Source organism: Chelon labrosus, assembly GCF_963514085.1.
Source record: "Chelon labrosus genome assembly, chromosome: 13".
Classification (NCBI taxonomy): domain Eukaryota; kingdom Metazoa; phylum Chordata; class Actinopteri; order Mugiliformes; family Mugilidae; genus Chelon; species Chelon labrosus.
This window is the reverse complement of record NC_140346.1, coordinates 22,013,727-22,036,209: the sequence shown is the minus strand read 5'-3', so window position 1 is coordinate 22,036,209 and position 22,483 is coordinate 22,013,727. Positions and strand designations below refer to the sequence as shown.

At 39.3% G+C, this 22,483-nt stretch overlaps 5 protein-coding genes across 5 annotated transcripts; all 5 read left to right on the top strand.

Moving 5' to 3' along the window:
- The first annotated feature begins 2,663 nt into the window (after window positions 1–2,663).
- LOC311498072 (odorant receptor 131-2-like) lies at window positions 2,664–5,178 on the top strand. Its single transcript, XM_084558511.1, has one exon. The coding sequence runs from the start codon at window positions 3,933–3,935 to the stop codon at window positions 4,860–4,862; it is 930 nt and encodes a 309-aa protein (XP_084414637.1). The 5' UTR covers window positions 2,664–3,932; the 3' UTR covers window positions 4,863–5,178.
- Window positions 5,179–9,342: 4,164 nt separating this feature from the next.
- On the top strand, window positions 9,343–10,200 carry LOC311497863 (odorant receptor 131-2-like; the record flags this gene model as incomplete). The annotated part of the gene is made up of 1 exon (XM_084558226.1): window positions 9,343–10,200. Exon 1 carries the CDS (start codon window positions 9,361–9,363, stop codon window positions 10,198–10,200), a length of 840 nt encoding a protein of 279 aa, XP_084414352.1. The 5' UTR covers window positions 9,343–9,360.
- A 531-nt stretch (window positions 10,201–10,731) lies between these two features.
- On the top strand, window positions 10,732–13,717 carry LOC311498068 (odorant receptor 131-2-like). The gene has a single exon (XM_084558507.1). The coding sequence runs from the start codon at window positions 11,748–11,750 to the stop codon at window positions 12,885–12,887; it is 1,140 nt and encodes a 379-aa protein (XP_084414633.1). The 5' UTR covers window positions 10,732–11,747; the 3' UTR covers window positions 12,888–13,717.
- Window positions 13,718–16,429: 2,712 nt separating this feature from the next.
- LOC311498073 (odorant receptor 131-2-like) lies at window positions 16,430–17,344 on the top strand (the record flags this gene model as incomplete). The annotated part of the gene is made up of 1 exon (XM_084558512.1): window positions 16,430–17,344. One exon carries the CDS (start codon window positions 16,430–16,432, stop codon window positions 17,342–17,344), a length of 915 nt encoding a protein of 304 aa, XP_084414638.1.
- Window positions 17,345–20,669: 3,325 nt separating this feature from the next.
- Window positions 20,670–21,578, top strand: LOC311497862 (odorant receptor 131-2-like; the record flags this gene model as incomplete). Its single annotated transcript, XM_084558225.1, has 1 exon — window positions 20,670–21,578. One exon carries the CDS (start codon window positions 20,670–20,672, stop codon window positions 21,576–21,578), a length of 909 nt encoding a protein of 302 aa, XP_084414351.1.
- Between the last annotated feature and the right edge of the window lie 905 nt (window positions 21,579–22,483).

Sequence of the window (22,483 nt, the reverse complement as noted above, 5' to 3'; positions counted from 1 at the left end):
TAGAATAAATTACTTTATAGCACTTTGTATGAGCAAATTGCTGAGTCCCTTAGTTTTTCATAAGACTAAACTCTATGAGAGAACTCAATAGTTTTCCAACTAAAACTTTTTTTATGTGTTGTCATCCATCTTTACTCACAGGAGATATAAATAATTAATGAAGCAGTTAGCCACCACCTTTAATGAGCTCATTAGACATAAGAAAATAGTGATGATCATCTAATTAGCATCACTGCTCTGTTTGGACTAGAAATCCATTTGGAGAACAACCGCAGAGTGCATAGTAATCCCTCATGACTTTTCTGTGTTACCTACTTCTGATCCACCACTACAAGGAAAGTTAGGTTCTAGTTTTACTGGAAAAACTCGTTTGCGAAATTTGTTTTCCAAAGAGGCCAAAAAACAACCATCCATACTATTTGTAAGAAGAGGGAAGATATGTTAAAGGAAAAGTTGGGTTTGATGGTGTGTGCATATTCAGATGGACTTCAGAGAATAGTTCAAACCCTGGATTTTAACTTCCTCCTCACAGCTGACCAATCACAATGTGAAATGGTCTGTGAAATTTAAGTTTAAAGGCTTTTAGAACGTTACAGAGGTGGTCAGACACAACACCCGAACTCCAGAAAGGTCGATAGATATTGTAAGAAGGGGATATCTGCATTTATTTGACCATCTGAAAAGCAGTTTGAAAAAGCCTCCTGGTGACCTGGCCCTGTTCAGACCTGTATTAACATGTGAACACACCCAAGACGCATTCAGGACACATTTGAGGTCTGATCACTCAGACCACATTCAGAGGTGGTCTTGTGATTGGATCACTCAAGATGCTTGTTTATACCAGGTCTGAAGAGAGCCAAAGAGTCTACAGACATACTAGAGGCTCTGTAAGGCTAAATAACAGTCCTAACCTGCTAATGTGTGTCAGGTATAATGGTTACCATGTTGACCATCTTAGTTGAGACATGAACCTTGGGGGTTTTGACCTGCTGGTGGCGCTACATGAAAAGTCAAAAGACCACCAAAGTCCCCATTGTTCACCCTCAAGCAGGCATCAATGATTGTACAAAATTACATGGCAATCTACCAAACAGTTGGCAAGATATTCAAATCAGAGCAACACAACATAACTTCCAGTCAGGTAATCACCAGTATCATAGGAATGCATCATCTTGAGACCAGGAATGTGTGTCCAAAATGACACAGTAATCCATCCAAGTTGTTGACATATTTTTGGAGCATTTCTACCTTCAGTTTAGATGCAATCATCTGGGCACATATAAATTACAGACCAAGGCTGACTCATACTCAAACGTTTATATTTTATATTGCCTCATGAAAAGCCATTGCACATCCAGACAGTTGCTAATTGTGAAGGTAGTAGTTAAATCTGTAGGTAAATAGAACGCCGGGCAATACAGACTAACACAGGCCCTACTACTGCAATTACTAGTGTACAAAATAATTTGGAGTAAATGTGTCTTTTATCATAAAGTAGCACTGTAAAAACTATATTTACGACCATCAGGATCTAGTCTAAATAACATACATTTCTGAAGCCACTGAGTCTGTTTAAGCTGATATGGGCAAAGCAGACTGAGTCCTTTGGCAGTGGTACGCTCCATCCAGATAAAGAGAGTGTGCAGCTATGGTGGTGTTTATCACTGACATTGGGAAAGCAATTCATGACCTTCCAGGCTTCAGTATGTGTGGAAATGTTCAAACCAGTTGGTTTTCCCAGAAAAATAAAAAAATAAAAAAAATAAAAAAATAAAAAAACATTTCTGAATGTCCATTCCCTCCTTAAGCCAGTTGCCTAAGTTTCTTGGTTAAAGCGGGCCTTCTTACTTAAACTTCTAGTTCATTCATTCATTCATTTTATGTAACCGCTTATCCTGTGAAGGGTTGCGGGGGGGCTGGAACCTATAAAACACCACACAATACAGTTAAGAACTTAAATAAAATCTCAATTAAAACTCAGAGCTCAAGTAAAACCAGGAAAGGCTCACCAGTCAGCTGACATGATTTCCTCAGGCAGATCAATCCACAGCCAAGGGGCCCTGACCCTGACTGTAAATCTGGGCCCCTGGAACAGACAGTAGATCTCTGCTCGAGGATCTCAAAGTACGTGCTGGCCTGTATGAAGCTTAAAGGTCAGTGATGTAGTGACGTGATCCCTTTTCCTGGCTCTGGTTTTTTGGTCTTAAAATGGTTTAGGCTGTTTGAATCTTAAGGCTTCGCTCTTTCAGACGATACATCATTTCAGTCAGAATGGGACAATGATATTCAGAATGGATTATAAAAATTTTCATGGGCCTGAATTCGAGAAGGTTATTGTTTAAAGACTTAGACTTAGACTTAGATAAACTTTATTGATCCACAAGGGAAATTGCTTGGTTACAGTAGCTTAGTTGTACATAAAAAACACACTCTTAAGAACCTCAGGTAAAAAGAAAAGATTAAATTAAATAAAATAGAAATAAAAAATAAGTAGAATAAAATCTAGTAAGATAAAATAGAAATAGTATAAGCCAAAATGTACAAATTATCATATTAGCATATGAACAAATGTACAAGAAACAGAGAAGGAATGAACAAATGTACAAGAAACAGAGAAGGATAAGAATATAAATTATATATACAGGGTAAGATGTAAGGTGCAGTAGTGTCCATTAACATTAATAACATTGAGTTATCTGTCACAGAAAGGTGAGTTGTTGTACAGCTGGACAGAGAATGGTATGAAAGTAGTCCTGTAGCGTTCAGTGTGGGAGCGGAGCTGGATCAGCCTGTTGGAGAATGAGCTCCGCTGCCCCTCTATAGTCTGGTGTAGTGGATGTGACGGATTGTCCATGATGGAGAGCAGTTTGTCCAGTGTCCTCCTGTCCCTCACTGAGACAAACGTCTCCAACTTACTGCCAATCACATGACCAGCCTTTCGGATCAATTTGTCGATCCTACTTATGTCCTTTTTGCTGGTGCTGCTCCCCCCACAAACCACAGCAAAGTACAGGGCACTCGCAACAACAGACTGTTCTCCAGCAGCTTGCTGCATACGTTAAAAGACCTGAGCTTCCTCAGGAAGTAGAGTCTACTCAGTCCCTTCTTGTACACAGCCTCACTGTTGTCCCTCCAGTCCAGTCTGCTGTTCATGTGGACTCCCAGGTACTTATAATGGTCCACAACTTCCACCTCCAGACCCTGGATGGTGATGGGCTCCACTGGTGTCCTCTTCTTCCTGAAGTCAATGACCAGCTCCTTGGTCTTGCCCACATTCAGGAGTGGGTGGTTTGTCTGGGACCACTCCACAAAGTCCGCGATCAGTGTCCTGTACTCCACCTCCCGTCCATCTCTAATACACCCAACCACTGCAGAGTCATCAGAGAACTTCTGCAGGTGGCAGGACCCAGAGCTGTACTGGAAATCAGAGGTGCAGAGAGTGAACAGTAAAGCTGCTGGCTTGATATGTAGAGTGGGTGTATATTTGAGTAGTTTCAGTGTGGAAAATATTTCCCAAATGAACAATGGCTATGGCAACACAGTGACGACAGAAATCTTTAACCCACTGGAGCTGTCCTTATAAAACATCCCTGTCTCTGATGGCGACACTCTGCCCGGGCAGAAAATGTTCATGTTTGTGCCACAGCAGTCTCGTTTGTCCGTTTACTTTGTGATGTGTTTCTGTTAAATGTATTATGGATGTATAGTATACAGTGTGTCACGCTACTAACATGTAATTCTTTTTGATTTCTTTTTTCCTCAGCAGCAAGAAATCCACCTGTTGCAGCTGTTTATTTGGCTGAATATTTGAGCTTTGTACCACAGTTATATATATCTAGACAGAGTTCAGTCTTAGATGAGTTGTTGAATTTTGTATCCTTTGTCTTTATATAAACTGTAGCAGCAATATTGAACTTACAATAGAGAAATACATGGCATCTAATAACACACTGATTGGTGGTGAATTGTCAGTGATCAAGATGAATAACAGGGTCATTTTAGTTCAAGTTTTGGTCTCAGTTTTTCTTTGCATCAACATCTTTCTAATCATAACCTTTTTCATGAAGGATTTCTTCTACACGACCATGCGTTACATCTTATTTGCTACTACACTGCTGTCTGATTGTCTTTTTTTACTAATGACTAACGTCCTACTCATTCTCAGCTATTTTAGGTTCACCATACAAACGTGGCTGTGTGTTATTATATATGTTGTTATGTCTGTGTACACGTTCGTCACGCCTGTCACTCTGACAGCGATGACCCTGGAGCGCTACGTGGCCATTTGCCTGCCACTGCGTCATGGAGAACTGTGCTCCACGCGCAGCGCCCTGCACTTCATCCTCTTCATTCACAGCCTCAGTTCTGTACCTTGTGTTGTTATTCTCTCCATTTTCTTTGCATCAGCAACTGACGCCTTCTATATGCAGAACAGAGTATGCTCTGTGGAGATATTCATCTTTCACAGCTGGCAGGGTCATCTTAGATCAGCTATAAGTCAGTTTTACTTCTTGATCATGTGCATCACTATTGTTTTCTCCTATGTTAAAATAATGAAAGTCGCCAAAGCTGCATCAGGAGAGAATAGAAAGTCAACATGGAAAGGACTCAGGACCGTGGTCCTTCATGGTTTCCAGCTGCTGCTCTGTCTCATCCAGCTGTGGTGTCCATTCATAGAATCTGCTGTACTTCAAATTAACTTTATGTTATTTATTAATGTCAGATACTTTAATTATATAACTTTTATTCTTGCTCCTAGATGTCTGAGTCCTCTCATTTACGGCCTCAGGGATGAAATGTTCTTTCATTCACTGAAATACTATGCTCTCTGTGGCTTGTACAAAAAACAAGCACCAGGCTAAAGTAATGAGGCAAAATCTGTTTCTACTTTATACATGTCTCTTGTATGTATGTAATGTGCGATTATTGAATTAATTATTTTGCAACAGCAACAACAATGGGGATGTTGACACTTATTATTCATGAACATGAACAGGACTTAAAACAATTCCTCAAAAAAGACCTAGAATACCCTCTATGTGAATATCCAAACATGATTTTAACTGCTCCCTTAAAGTCTTCATCTTGTCAACATATTCTCCTGAAATTTGTCAGTTGGGATTTCCTTCTAAAACTGTGATTTGGGTGAAAACTTTTCTTAAAAAAATACAGCATGTGTTGTAGTGTCCTTAAAATATACTACTAATAGATCTTCTAATTTGAGCTTCTGACTGTATGTTGGTCCCTTATATACTGTCTAAGTTTCATTGAAGGATCGTGTGTATTCAAAATATTAATAAAATCCTTCAAATTGGTCCATTGTCCTTGTCTAGATTTCCTGACTGTCCTCCAAATACCTAAAATAAGTTAGAGGTTTAACTGAACATTTGGCTAAAGCTTCTTCATTCCAGTTTGACATAAATATACAAGTATAGGTCAAGGCAAAGTCTTTACTCATGGCCTTTCCTTTAATTTGTAAATAGAACTCCCCATTAATTTATTCCTGGTTAAATTAATCTAACAAGTCCAGTACCTTCTGATCACGCTTGTCAGGATCTATGTTTCTTTTTGGATTGCTTCTGTCTGTTTCTCTCTGGAGCTGGGCGGAGCTGGAGCCACCTGCGAACACACCTGCAAGCAATGGAGCCTCATCAGCCACCTACTCACCTTGCCAATAAAATCCTGGTTCAGTCCTCCACTCGTCGCCAGATCGTCTGCTTACCTCAGTGGTACAGTGCCTTGGCTTATGCGCTAACTATTCCTCCTAGTGTAGCATACTCATTTTTGTCTCTTTGTCTTTAGCTCCCGGATCGACCCACTCACCAGTTTTTTCGCCTTCTCCTTGAGATCCTCACCAGCTCCACCAGTTCGCCTGCCATCTTCCCTGCACCTCTTCCCCTGTTCTCCCTGGAAACCTCACAACCTGCTTCAGACCTGCCAGCATCTTGTTTTCTACAATAAACCGGTTTTATAACCACAACTACTGGCTTCGGGTTTGTGTTTGAGATTTGTGTCCAAATTAAATCGGCAAACGTGACAACGCTTTTTGGCATCACAATATTTCTAAAAGAAAACTTATTTTAACTGCAGCCGAGCCCATTTGGGTGTCTTAATTTGTTTAAAATATCTATACCAATTGTAAAGAATAAGGAAGTTGGAGAGACCATTAACTTTAACTTTGTCAGTGCAATGATAAGTATCTTTCACACACATTTCACTGTCAAAGAGTTACAAAAATAATCCACAAATTCCACTGTTCTGATGCACATGCAGCTTTAAACTCAAGGTGGAGCACCAGGAAGATGTGGGACGGCATGAAGACCATCACTGGCTATAGCTCCAAGAAGAAGAGCACTGTGGAGGGGGATGAGGAGAAGGCCAACCAGTTCAATGTCTTTTTTAACAGCAACTCCAAAGTTACAGGTGGTTTTGGCTTCTGCATTAAGTTGACGCAGAGGCTAAGACGATAACGCAGACCCTCACAGAGACTAGTGCTGTAGCTGACGTGCACCTCCCGAGAAGTGTAACTATGTGCTGCGCGACGCAGGACATCTACTTTAGTATTTCCGGCTGATTTTTTTGGATTAATAAAAAATCAGTAAGGTTAACTGAGGAGGTTTGGAGAAACAGACATTTGTATGACTCGTGTTTGGCCAAAACAGAAACAAAAATAACCCGACTGGCAAAAAAGACACAGCGCCAACTAGCTTTTGGGAGAGTGAGCAAGCAAGTATAAATGGCTCGCACCGGCATAGTCTACGTGCGTGGGACCTTGCGTTTAGGTTTAGTACCATGCAAGCCCTCACTATCACCCCCACAGCTACTCACTCCCCCTATGCTGCTGCAGACAAGTATCTTGTAGCCACACCTCACACCACCACCATCACTTTGGCTCAGGTGAGCGGACAACTAAAGAGGCTCCATCCCAGCAAAGCAGCCGCCCAGACAGAGTTTCCCCACGATTACTCAAGGCCTGTGTTTCTTAACTTGGGATAGCCCCTTCTGCATGTATTTAACTGAGCCACTGAGGGTCCCCCTGCAGTGGAAAACATCCTGCATCATCCCTGTCCTAAAAAAGCTACACCCTAGGGAGATGAATAACTACAGACCGGTTGTCCTGATATCCAGCATCACGAAGACCATGGCACGGCTGCTGCTCCATCACATCAGGCCCCAGGTGCACCCCAGGGGCCTCTCGTATTCACCCTGAACACCTCTGACTTCAAGGACAAAACAGGTCATGTCACCTGCAGAAGTTCTCAGCTGACACTGCAATTAGATAGATAGATAGATAGGTTGACTGTGGTCATTTCCCATATTTATCCCATGGGAAATGACCACAGTCCAGTTGGTTCCTCACATGGTGTCGTTTAGAGGGTGGTGTACATTGTTCATGATGAACTGGATTTTGTTCAAGGTCCTTGCATCTGCCATGACGTCAGGGACTCCTGCTCTGTGTTAGTGGTTTTAATGTTGTGGCTAGGCGGCACAGTGGCGTGATGGTTAGCATGCTTAGCATTGATGACTCAAAGCAAGAAGGTTCAGGGTTCTCTCCGAGTACTCCGGCTTCCTCCTACCGTTCAAAGAAATGCTCGCTAGGTTCATTGGTGATTCTAAATTGGCCGTAGGTGTGCATGTGAGTGTGAATGGTTGTCTGTCTCTGTGTTAGCCCTGCGATAGAACCTGATAGAACCCCGCCTCTTGCCCGATAGAACCCGGCCTCTCTCCCTGACAGCTGGGATAGGCTCCAGCCCCCCACGGCCCTTCACAGGACAAGCGGTTACAGAGGATGAACGAATGAATGTTGTGGCTGATCTGCACATGGACTGAGTGGTTGATGAAACAAAGGTGAAACTTATGAGGGCTGAGCACACAAGAAGAAACCAATCAAATAATCAAAAGGGAGCAAACACAGGAAGTAAAGCAAGAAACAAGACACAAAGGAAGAAACTTCCAGAACAGAAACAGGGAACACAAATAAAATAGAGATTACAAAAGATTATAACCGACGTAATAAAACACAGTATCCTGACACATCAGTTCCCTAAAAGCCTTGACCTCACACTGTGATATATTAGGTCTTTCTCTGTACGACCTGAAATGTTGCCTAACCATATTATCACTCTCCAACAATATACTAATGGACAACAATCTAACAACCTGATGGTAATAAAAAAATAATAATATTTTAATCACTCTTTCTACTCTTTGAAATAAAAGGCAAATTGAAGTGTTCTTTTGTTGACATCCAGGATTGAAATAAACATTAATCATCTTTTCATCAAATTTTGTCTCCAGAACCACCATATTCTACGATGCTAGAGACGGTACCTCGGGGTTGAACACCTTTGGAATTTTTAAAGTCGACTAATAAGTCAAGTTGAAGCCGACTAGTCGATGATCACACATAAAAACACAGTAGAAACTCCATACTGACACTATATGCGGCTCTTGCACAACAAGAAAACAAACAAACAAAAAAAACAGGCTCTACAAGCAGAAACAATGTCAACTAATAGAACACAACAGAACTGACCATAAACACATGAGTTTATTAATAGCTACTGTGCGCTCGGCACCGTCCATAGTATTTAATGGGACTTCACAGTGTGTTGCAAGATAATATGATGTTGCAGCAAAAAAAAAAAAAAACGGTGAAGCGAAGCTTTATCCGTATATAGCAGCTAAAGGCCAAATAACTTTAAAAAATGATATTCATCAGCAAATTATTGATTTGCAGCCTCCTTCTCTGAGCTACCACATGTGAAATTGTTAATTGCCGCTGGGAGGATCGTTCCTCTTTTAGCGTTAGCGGATAAGTGTGTAATGCATTAGTACATTTGCTGCATTTCACTTACATATTCTGCTTGTCATGGTAGAATGGGCCTCGTTTTTAATGAAGTATTTCCACACATTTAACGAATCGCTGGTAGTTTTCTGCATTGACTGATCAGACTCCTCATCGGACTTTTCCGAGGCGTCCGTGTTGTTATCGTACAAACGGGTACAACCGCTAGTAGCCTACCTAACCCATATGCCTTCCTCTGACATTTTTGTACATTTTTGAAATCGAGTGTTTTTTACTCTCACATGACATTTATACTCTTGTGATGCATTGTGCACCCTCTGGACACCTTCGTGGCACATCTAAAAAACAGCCATAAAATCCTCATACATCAACATTTACCAAAATTTCAATAGTTTTCAGGATTTTAACCACATAAATGCCAGTCTGAAAATATTAATTATTAAATGTTTTTTTTTTACAAAAAAACATCAGATATTACTTTCATCATTTTGTGATGAGATTTTACTGTATTTCTGTTTATTTGCTTAAAAACATTTGTCAAGAAAAAGAGCATGGCTCCAAACATCACACTGAATTACGCTGTCTACGTGGAGGCAAAATTCAAGGTGATTTTTGCAGAGGTCCTGGTGTTGTTTTTTCTTTGCATCAACTTGTTGCTCATTGTGACCTATTTTAGGAAGGAGTGTTTCTACACAACTTCACGCTACATCTTATTTGCTGTTACATTGCTGTCAGATAGCCTGTTGTTAGTGGTGTGGGACATCCTGCTCTTCTTGACTCATTTGCGTTATGAATTACAGATATGGGTGTGTATCATTATCTTTGTTATAACTTTACTGTACTGTACAGTCACACCTGTCACTCTGACAGCAATGACTCTGGAGCGATATGTGGCCATTTGTATGCCACTGCGTCATGCAGAGCTGTGCTCCGCACGCAGCACTGTGAACTGTATCATCATCATTCACTGCATCAGCTCTTTACCCTGCATTGCTATCTTCGTCTCCCTCTTCGCATCTGCCCCTCATAGCTACTACAAAGTAGAGAGAATATGCCTTGTGGAGGTGTTTATGCTTTACCCGTGGCATGATTATTTTCGGGCAGCTGTCAATCAGTCTTACTTCTTGATCATCTGCATCATTATCGTTTTCTCCTATGTTAAAATAATGAAAGTGGCCAAAGCTGCATCAGGAGAGAGTAAAAAGTCATCACAGAAAGGGCTCAGGACAGTGCTTCTTCATGCTTTCCAGCTGCTGCTCTGTCTCATCCAGCTGTGGTGTCCATTCATAGAAGGTGCTATATATAGGATTAATGTTTATGGTCTCAGAGATAACATTTTCTTTCATGTACTGAAAAACTCTCTTTCCTCTCATAAAAGAAATTTGGTTTGACAAATGCCTCCCCACAGTGTTCGTCAACCGCATCGTTTGTCAGTCACATTGTTAATGTTGAACTCAAAAGGCCGGTGCCTACAGGTCTTGATGCTGCAAGTTGATGTCGTTGTCACAAAACCACAAGATCAACAGAATATATGGAGGAGACAATGAACCAGCAGACTGCTACTGCTGTAAGCTTAGCTTAATGCACACATTCATATGGTTGATAGTTTAGAAGCTATAGAGTCAATGCTGATGAAAATGTGTCAATGATAAAGCTTTTATAAAAGCTCAGTTGTGGCTTTGGAAGGAAAAAGCAGTGTTTATTTTATTAACTATTATTAACTGTTTATTTAGCTGAGTCTAATCTGCTGTTTCCCCACAAATGTACAATTGTGAAATGTACAATTGTAGTGATAGTGAGACACACCCTTTCTGAAACTTTACCTATGTGCACATATTGTAAGAAAGTGAATCTATTTGCTTAATGATACTGTATGAATATCGCCAAACTTTTTGTGTAAGTTATAATACTGGATATATGTTACAATATACACTGCCTGGCCCAAAAAAACATTGCCACATTGCGATTATCTTTCAGCTGGCAATAAGTTATTTAACCCCAACTGATGCAATGATTAGCTTCTCATTTCTTGACAACCATGTCCAAAGACCCATGGTTGTGGAAAAGAGTTAGATAAAAGTTAAAAAATAGATAAAAGTTAGTCTGTTTGAGAAGGGTCAAATCATTGGCATGCATCAGGCAGAGAAAACATCTAAGGAAATTGCAGACTCTACTAAAATTGGGTTAAGTCCAACACATTATTAAAAACTGGAAGGATAGTGGGGAACCAGTGCATCAGGGTAAGAAGAGAGGCAGATGAAGTGATGCACCCATCGGCACCCTACTGTACAAACTGGTGGGGGCAGTGCTATGACCTGGGGTTACTGCAGCTGGTCAGGTCAAGGTTCAGTAACATTATGTGCCCAAAGAATGAGGTCAGCTGACTACCTGAATATACTGCATGAGCAGATTTTTCCAGCAATGGATTTTTTCTTCCCTGATGGCACAGGCATATTCCAAGATGACAATGCCAGAATTCATCAGGCTCAAATTGTGAAAGAGTGGTTCAGGGAGCATGAGAGATCATTTTCACACATGGATTGGCCGCCACAGAGTCCAGACCTTAACCCCATTGAGAATCTTTGGGATGTGCTGGAGAAGGCTTTGCGCAGTGGTCAGACTCTCCCATCATCAATACAAGATCTTGGTGAAAAATGAATGCAACACTGGATGGAAATAAATCTTGTGACATTGCAGAAGCTTATTGAAACAATGCCACTGCAAATGTGTGCTGTAATTAAAACTAAAGGCGGTCCAACAAAATATTAGAGTGTGTGACCTTTCTTTGGTGGCGACTTTTTTTTTTGGCCAGGCAGTGTACTTATGGTATGATATGAATAGGTTATTAGGACCAAAGTTTGTTGCAAATTGCTTATGTGAAAAAAATAGAAAAAAGTTTAGTTGGGCGGAGCAACAGTAGCGGTAGTGGTGTGGTATTATGTATGGATGTTCTATATTTAAAGCCTCCATACACCGCTGTCCCTCAGTTGACTGCACAGAGCTCAGCAGGGGACGTTTGTCTTTGAATCAACATGAAGGGTTTGTGAACTGCTGTAATCAAACCAGCTCTTTAGCGCTCAGATATAACGTTTATCATTTGGTGATGAAATTTTATTGTATTTCTGTGTTTATTTGCTTAAAAACATTTGTCCAGATAAAGTGCATGGCTGCGAACGGCTCACTGAGTTATGATGTTTTCTTGTCTGCAAAATTGAAGGTGATTTTTGCAGAGATCCTGGTTTTGTTTTTTCTTTGCATCAACTTCTTGCTCATTGTGACCTATTTTAAGAAGGAGTGTTTCCACACAACTACACGCTACGTCTTATTTGCTGTTACATTGCTGTCAGATAGCCTGTTGTTATTCATGTCTGATTTGCTGCTGTTCTTTACTTATTTTTATTTTAAAATGCAGGTATGGTTGTGTATCATTATCTTTGTTCTAACTTTACTGTATATTACAGTCACACCTGTCACTCTGACAGCAATGACTCTGGAGCGATATGTAGCCATTTGTATGCCACTGCGTCATGCAGAGTTGTGCTCCACCCGCAGCACAAAGAACTGTATCATCATCATTCACTGCATCAGCTCTTTACCCTGCATTGCTATTCTCTTCTCCTTCTTTGCATCTGCCCCTCGTAGCTTCTATAAAGAAAAGAGACTATGCTATGTGGAGATGTTTATGCTTTACCCGTGGCAGGATCATTTTCGGTCAGCTATCAGTCAGTTTTACTTCTTGATCATGTGCATCACTATCGTTTTCTCCTATGTTAAAATAATGAAAGTGGCCAAAGCTGCATCAGGAGATAATAAAAAGTCAACACAGAAAGGGCTCAGGACAGTGCTTCTTCATGCTTTCCAGCTGCTGCTCTGTCTCATCCAGCTGTGGTGTCCAGTCATAGAAGCGGCTATATTTAAGATTAATTTTCGGTTGTTTGAACATTTCAGGTACTTTAACTTCATTGTGTTTTATATTGCTCCAAGATGTCTGAGTCCTCTCATTTATGGTCTCAGAGATGACATTTTCTTTCGTGCACTGAAAAATTCTCTTCTCTCTCATAAAAGAAATTTGATTTGACAAATTCCTCCCCACAGTGTTCGTAAGTCACATGCACATTGTTGATGTCGAACTCAAAAGGCCGGTGATCACGGGTCTTGAGGCTCCAGGTTTATATGGCCGTCACAAAACCACAATGTCAAGTAGAACTGCTACTGCTGTAAGCTTAGCTTAGTGCACACATTGGTATGGTTGATAGTTTACAGGCTACAGTTTTTACACAAGCACAGTTATGGCTTTGGAAGGAAAAAGCAGTGTTTATTTTGTTCTATTTATGGTGTTTATTCAGTTGAGTCTTATCTGATGTTCCTCCACAAATGATAAAATGGGCAAGTACATTGATAGTGAAACACAAACTTTGTGAAACTTTACCTCTTTGCAGATAATGCAAGAAGTGCACCTATTTGATTTATGATACTGTATGAATACTGTATGAATATCACCACAACACAAGAGAGACACTATCAAATGAGTTCTCTGATCTGATGGGTTTAAATAACCTAATTTATAGCTTTTTGACTGGTTAATAAGTTTGAAATACTGTCCATTATGTGAATGATAATTTAAACACTAAATAAACATTTTTTTCAAGAAAGTAAATCGTCAAAATAATTTCTACCCTTACAGATGTTTGACAATAGATTACATTTTTGTATGAAATAAACTGACAAGATTTACCATGTTAATTAGCAAGTCATTCCATTCTTCCTAGTCACTACAGTAAGCTGTGGTGATTTTCACATTTGACAGACTCATAGAGACTGTTGACAATCCTCTCATGTTGAACTTTAAACATAAACATTTACATACTCTCTACTCTGAAATGTATAACATACATCTTTACATCACTTCAGTAGTTTTATCTGTGAAAACAGAGGAAACAAAACAGTCAAACTCCAAGCATGCTATAAGACACAAGTTATTTTCTTGGGCCCAAAAGCTCCTCAGTAGGTAATAATATAATTACTATGGGTGGCGCTACCTTGGTCTAAAGGTAATGAGAATTATGCACAGAAACAGCAGAAACTTGCTGATTTGATTTACATGAGTAGAATAATTTATATCTGTTACAGAATACAGAAAAAATAAACAACAAGTCAGGGTAAATCTTTTCATCTTTATCGTGTCAGTGAGAGGACACAATGTGTACATGGACTCTCAGTAGAGTCTATGCCAGAGCGGTGCAAGTTTTAGACCTTTTATAAATTTGTCTTGGACTGCAGTGACTAAATATAATTTTCTCGAACTGAACTGGAACACATAACTGGAACTGAAATTAAACTTGAGATAGAGTGTTGCACTATTTATACTGGGTTCTGTTTTCATAATTTTCTCTGTGTAACTTAACAGCAGACCCGGGTGGTCAGACAACACTGACACACAAAGCTGCTATGGATGTTTTACCTTTCTGTGGTGGCCAGCATTACATATCTTCTTTACTACTGTGTTCTTGAGAGGTTGCATCTGGACTTGCCACCAAACAGGTAAAGCTGGCAATTTAGCTCAGTATCTGGAAGGCCAAGCTGCCTTAGGAACCGCCAGTAGGCCTGCACTTTGAAAGTGTAGCAGTCTAATGTGGTAATATGGCACTACCTGGTCTTCAAGATAAGATGTACCTTGGCCATTACAGGTGAGACAGAAATTTTTAAATTCTACTATGGATTTTATAGGCAGCCAGTGAAGAGAAAGTAGAATTGGAAAAATATGATCTCATCTGTGATCTCGCTACAGCGATTTGGATTAGTTGGAAATGTTCTGTTTATAGAGATGATTGGACATCCTGATGAGAATAAATTACAGGAATCCCCCCCCACACACACACACACACGTGCACACACACACACACACACTTATACATACTCACATACACGCATACACACATATACATGCACCCACACGTATACACACTCAAGCACACAGAGGAACACACACGCACACATCCACACACATATACACATGTATACTCGCCCAGACACTCACAAACATGCACACACACGTGTCAGAGCAACTTCCAACTCCCAGATATCTTTCAGTGTAAAATTTACAGTCTCTGATGTGTATTCGGCCTTCAGGTGACACAAAATGTCAAAGCTAAACATTTGTTAACATGTTAATTTTACACCTGTGATATGCTTTTCTCGAATTCAGGACAAGATAACTATAAACAAAAAGATGAGTTGTCACAGTACGACCGAAACTGGCACTGAAAGACTGTCTTCTCTCTCATAAAAGAAATTTGATTTTACAAATTCCTCCCCACGGTGTTTGTCAGTCACATGCACATTGCTGATGTTGAACTCAAAAGGCCAGTGCCGATGGATCTTGAGACTGTAGGTTGATGTGGCTGTCACAAAATCACCATCTCAACAGAGAACATAGAGGAGACATTGAATCAGCAGAATTGCTACTGCTGTTAGCTTAGCTTAGTGCACACATTGGCATGGTTGATAGTTTACAGGCTATAGTTTTTATACAAGCACAGTTAATACTTTGGAAGGATTGTATTATTGTATTCTCTGTGTGGCACAGCTGTACAGTACCTATTGAAGCTGGAAGAACTTTCAATTATCAGTGAAGCTGAGGATTACAAGGCAGGCACCCCTGCTTTAAAACATAAAGTCACAGAAACGTCTTGAAAGCACCTGACACCTAAATCTCTCCGACATGTATTTGGAGATCCTGGATTTTGCTTATGGTACTGCTGAAGATGGAGATAATCTCTTTGTAAAGTGTCTAAATACAATGCGAGATAAGGGTGAGAAACCCTAAAGTTTATCTCCAACAGTTTCAAGGTGGTGTGTCTTACAGACAACCTTGACATATCCGAACCTCTGCTGGAACAAAAGCAAAAACGACCCACTCACTTTTCCAAAACTTCTTCTGTAACTCCATACAGCAGAAGACAATCGGGCCTCCAAAGCCTCTCCCATGAAACAGTACTTCAGTGTCTCAAAACAGAAAGTGGGCACTTATTGTAAAGATCTCTATTTGCCATGTGAGGAGGAAGACATTGCATCCCAAGCAGCCCCTGATTCCAAATCTGAAATTCAAGATTTAGAAAGCCAAATAGCTGATTTACAATCCAAATCCATCATCACATAGGTATTAGACAGTTGGTCATAATGTTATGCCTGATCAGTGTATGATCAGTGTAATGTAAAATTAGCAATTAAAACATAAAAACACCCTGGATTGTGTTTTTGGTGTAAGTTACAATGCTGGATAAATATTATATGTCATTTGGATAAATGTTTGTTACAAATTGCTTATGTGAAAAAATGGTAAGAAAAAATTCTTGTTGGGTGGAGTAACAGTAGCAGTAGTGGTGTGGTCTCATGTATGGATATTGTATATTTAAAGCCTTCATCCACCGCTGTCCCTCAGTAGACTGCACAGAGCGCAGCAGGGGACGTTTGTCTTTGAATCAACATGAAGGGTTTGTAACCTGCTGTAATCAAACCACCTCTTTAGAAAATATCAGATATTACTTTTATCCATTTGTGATGACATTTTACTGTACGTCTGTGTTTATTTGCTTAAAAACTTTTATCAGGATAAAGTGCATGGCTGCGAACAGCTCACTGGTTTATGATGATTTCTTGTCTGGAAATGTCAGGCTGATATTTGCAGAGGTCCTGGTGTTGGTGTTTCTTTGCATCAACTTGTTGCTCATTGTGACCTATTTTAGGAAGGAGTGTTTCCACACAACTACACGCTACGTCTTATTTGCTGTTACATTGCTGTCAGATAGCCTGTTGTTATTCATATCTGATTTGCTGCTGATCTTGACCCATTTTCATTTACAAGTGACGGTATGGGTGTGTATCCTTATCTCCTTTCTGGCTTTACTGTATTTTACAGTCACACCAATCACTCTGACAGCAATGACTCTGGAGCGATATGTGGCCATTTGTATGCCACTGCGTCATGCAGAGTTGTGCTCTACACACAGCACAAAGAACTGTATCATCATCATTCACTGCATCAGCTCTATACCCTGCATTGCTATTCTCTTCTCCTTCTTTGCATCTGCCCCTCATAGCTACTACAGAGAAGAGAGAATATGCTCTGTGGAGGTGTTTATGCTTTACCCGTGGCAGGATCATATTCGGTCAGCTATCACTCAGTTTTACTTCTTGATCATGTGCATCATTATCGTTTTCTCCTATGTTAAAATAATGAAAGTGGCCAAAGCTGCATCAGGAGAGAATAAAAAGTCAACACAGAAAGGGCTCAGGACAGTGCTTCTTCATGCTTTCCAGTTGCTGCTCTGTCTCATCCAGCTGTGGTGTCCATTCATAGAAGCTGCATTATTCCAGATTAATTTGAGATTGTACGAAGATATCAGGTACTTTAACTACTTTGTGTTTTATATTATTCCAAGATGTCTGAGTCCTCTCATTTATGGTCTCAGAGATGACAGTTTTCTTCGTGCACTGAAAAATTCTCTTCTCTCTCATAAAAGAAATTTGATTTGACAAATTCCTCCCCACAGTGTTTGTCAGTCACATGCACATTGTTGATGTTGAACTGGCGCCCACGGGTCAGGCTTTGTTAACAGGCTATAGAGTCAGTGCTGAGGAAAAAGTGTCATTTATAAAGTTATCATAAAAGCACAATTATGACTTTGGAAGGAATTTTCATTTATTTTTATACTTTATTAATTGTTACTGTATTTATTCCGCTGATTTGAATCTGCTGCTTCCTCACAAATGATAAAATGGAACATTGCATTGACAGAGACAAATAACAAACTTCCTGAAACTTTACCTCTGTGCAGATAATGCTATATGATGATAATGCTTTTTGCTTGATGATACTGTGTGAATAGCGTAGGAATATCACCACAACACAAGAAAGACACTATCAAATGAGTTCTCTGGTCTGATGTGTTTAAATAATGTAATTTAGAGCTTTTTGACTTGTTAACAAGTTTGACATATTGACCATTATTTAAATGATATTTAATAAACATTTTCAAAATAATTTCTACCACATTTCTATATGTGGCAATACAATAATTTTTTTGCAGACAAACAAGATTTGTTTTAACCATGTTAATTAACAAGTCATTCCCCTCCTCCTAGTCACGACACTAAGATACAGTGATTTTTCAGATTTCAATGATTTTCATTAGAGATCATTATCGCTCTCATGATGAACTTTAAATATAAACATTTACACACTTTCTGCTCTGAAATGTATAACATACATATTTACATCACTTCAGTAGTTTCATCCGTGAAGCTGTATAAAACATATCAATTTGTCAATCTCCAAGCATACTATGAAGACACAAATAATTTTTTTTAGGCCCAAAGCACCTCAGAGATTCATTAACCATCATGTTGTTTTCACCTTTACTTACCTTTAAGTTTTTTTTCTTGTGTTTCACCTTTTTAGTGAACTTGTTTCCAACACATTAATATATATTTTACATTTATTTTTGTAATTTATGGTATGATACACCTAATTTATATAAAATGACAAATTTTTGAGTAGAAAAAAAATCACTATGCTTATGATCAGAGACATACAGTATATGATGATCCATTATCACAGACTGGTATATGTCAGTGTTCAGTCAGGAAATTGTTTGGAAACTTTTTAGATTTTTTTAATGGCAGCAAATAGTCACACCTGTCCTCTTGGGTCAAATTGACCTGTTTTAACTGGTTATAATGCATGATGTGTAAAATGTAAAATGTGTTACATATTTTTAGCTAACTTCATTACAACTCATTACCACAAATTTTAAACTTCTTTTACACCTGTATTTATGAAAATAAACCTAATTTACGTGAAATGATTGGTATATATCAAACATTAGCCAGCATACCAGGTCAAAATTGACCGATGCAATTGTATCCATAAATAAGAGAGCAAACAAATATAATTTGCAAAGTTCAGCATTTTATTTTAGAAACTCCTTCTTTGACCTTCTTTTCAAAATAAACAACACAGAAAAACAGCAAGAACGCGCATGTGTGTGTGTGTGTGTGTGGGTGTGGGTGTGGGTGTGTGTGTGTGTTTGTGACTGACAGCCCGTTTGCCCCTGACAGGGGGCTGTCATAGGTTTATAGCTGTATACACTGGTGATCTGCAACAAAAGTAATAAACAACAATTCAGTCAGAAATGTATTCTTATTTTCTGACACAAGAATGAACGAATATCAATAAATATTACGTAAAAAAAGTGCAATACCTTGTCAAGGTTGTTGCCTCCGCCCTTGTTCTTGTTATAATCAAGGATGATCTGGGCCTTTTTGTGGTCTGTGGTGCTACTAAAAACAGTGTCCCAATGCAGAGTGCTCATGAGAAGCACATTTTTTTCTCTCTCTTTGGGGCAGTAGGAGACAAGAGAAGGCGTCCTCTTCATTGTGCTGTCTCAGAGTGAAATATGAAAGTCCCAGAGGATGCTGTATTTACAGTTTTTTGCAATTAGTGAAACACATTTTTGCAAACTAGGCTGTAATGCAAAATGAAGCACTGCAACCAAAACTACGAATAGCATTATGAAAATCAAACTTTTGCACCAAATGGCACACACTTCATTCATATTTCCAGATTTTTGTCTAACCAACTACACACTGTTGGGCATAATGGAAAGCACTCTCATCTTTAGAATGCTTTGCAGCACAGAATATTTGCAGATACACAGACATGCTGTTGAAACTACCTCCCCCTTAAGATGAAAGGAGTGGAGGTCCTCTTGCTGCACTAGAAGTCCAACATCAGCTCCGTGGTCTTCCCTATGTTGAGCTGATGACGGTTGTTGTTGTGTTATCCTCTGAAGCTCTCGCCTTGGTCTGATGGAGTCATCTGAGAACCTCTCCAAATCACGCATTCCCAGGTTGAAATAGAAATCAAGGGTAAACAAAAAGTCTCCCTGACCTTTCAGGTCATGTAGTGGTTGAAATTTGTTTGAACAAACACCAGCAAGGGCCACCTCAAAGCAAAAACTATCATGTGTCTCAGAGGTGGAGAGAAAATCCAACCTAAAGGAAAGTCGGGACTCTTCCTCACTCACGTTGGCTGCATATTGGAAGCACTGAGGTTCCTAGCCAGGACATGGTCAACAGCTTTGTACTTGTGGAGGCTGGCTGTCGAAGAATTCAACTCTGCAAACAGTTTACACCACTGTGCACGACAATGGAGGTAAATAGGAATTGCATTGGGGACTTGCTACTAAGGCAGCGACAGGTGGTTTTTGATGAAGAGGGCATATTGATGGGGGACCCTGCTGGGGCCTTGCTGACATGTCTAGGCGAAGATGCTTTATAACCCCAGTCAACACCTTGTGCTATGGGATGTATTGTCACAAGATGGTCAGTGTTATTTACTTCTCCTGTCAGTAGTCATAATGTTATGTCAGTGTATGTCATCATTTGATTATTATGTTATGTGGTTAAAATCAGTAATTCTGTAGCACTGACTGAAAAAAAAGATACCAAATTGCTTCAGAGTCTCTACAGTACTCTATCTATCCACTATGGAGAGCCACTGAGGGAGAGGGGAAGTGGCAATGACGTCCATGGTGAGCCAACTTTCATTTGGTGTTTTTGTTTGTTGCTCTATATATGAAGTTGTCGTACACCGATGTCTCTAAGAAGACTGCACTCAACTCTGCAGAAGATATTTGTCTTTGGTACAGCCTGGATGGCTTGGAAACGGCTGTATATATAACAGCATCTTAGCACTTTCACTGGACTTAGCTACATAAATTCTAATTCTATTGTATATGTAATAATGACAGTTTTGGCATTTTACCTCAGGAATTAGTGTGTTTTCTTAAACTGATATATGGCAGGTAACAACTCAGTGGTTGGTGGTATCGTGCAGCGGCAGATAAACGACAAGGTTATTATTGTGCAGATCCTGGTGTTGGTTTTTCTTGGCATTAACTTTTTGCTCATGGTGATTTTTTTAAAAAAGGAGTGCTTCTACACAACTCCACGCTACATCTTATTTGCTGTTACATTGCTGTCAGATAGCCTGTTATTATTCATGTCTGACATCCTGCTGATCTTGAACTATTTTCAATATTCAATACAAGTGTGGTTGTGTATCATTATAACCATTTCTCTGATTCTGTACACTGCAGTCACACCTGTCACTCTGACAGCAATGACTCTGGAGAGATATGTGGCCATTTGTATGCCGCTGCGTCATGCAGAGTTGTGCTCCACACGCAGCACTATGCATTGTGTCCTCATTATTCACTGCATCAGCTTTGTGCCCTGCATTGTTACTTTCTCCATATTCTTTGCATATGCTTCTCGTAGCTTCTACAAAGAACAGAGAAAATGTTCTGTGGAGGTGTTTATGCTTCATGTGTGGCAGGAACAGGTCCGTTCAGCTGTCAGCCAGTTTTTCTTCTTGATCATGTGCATCATGATTGTTTTCTCCTATGTTAAAATAATGAAAGTGGCCAAAGCTGCATCGGGAGAGAATAAAAAGTCAACATGGAAAGGGCTTAAAACTGTGGTTCTTCATGGTTTTCAGCTGCTGCTCTGTCTCATCCATCTGTGGAGTCCATTCATTGAATCTGCTGTTCTTCAGATTGATTTCAGGTTATTTATTAATGTCAGATACTTTAACTACATAATGTTTGGCCTTGTTCCAAGATGTCTGAGTCCTCTGATTTATGGCCTCAGGGATGAAACCTTTTTTCTTGCTTTTATTAGCCTGTTCAAAAGAAACATTTTTTGATGCATGATGCATTTTTATTGATTTCCATCGGAGAAATTCAGGGTGACACAGTCGCATTAGAATGAGAAGACAGTAAGAAAACACAGTAATGTGCATACATACATGTGCTTAGGAAATAACAAGAATGATAAACATAATCTATATACACCTAGGTTTATGTACCTACGCATACATCTTTAAATCACAGTCATATGCAATCTGTATACAATTAACATGTAGTATATAATGTAATAAAACAAACTTGATAGATAGATGGTAAAATTCATGATATCTTGTAACATACAGTAACGCTCAAATGTCTCTGTATATCGATATATGAAAACATGCCTGTTTCAATAATTTTTTGTGTATTTCAGATTGCCTTCAGGTTATCTATAAATGTCAGATACGTTAACTACATAATGTTTAGTCGTGTTCCAAGACGTCTGAGTCCTCTGATTCATAGCCTCAGAGATTAAACCTTTTTTGTTGTTGTTGTTGTTATTTGAGGTTGTTTAAAAGAAACATTGTTTCAATACATTTTGTTAATAATAATGAAGTAACCTAAAAAAGTATTTACTTTTTGCTTCAATCAGATTTCATGAAACAGTGAAAATAACTGTATGCATGTATGAGAATAACTTGTATTTACACCTATGTTACTATTACAGTTTTTTCCAGTTTCTAACACACTAAAATGACATGGATAGCACAAATATTTAAACTGACACACAGGGAGCGAAACCTCATCTCAAATCTCCAAAACTTTAAACACATTTTCTGCTTTACACACATTTTGCAATTCGAAATGGCACTTTTTAAGTGTACTGAACGCGGTTCTCTGCATAAGGCACAACAATCTGACATAAAGTCACATGTTTGCGATTTCAAAACAATGCCATTTAAAATGACACTACATGAGATCA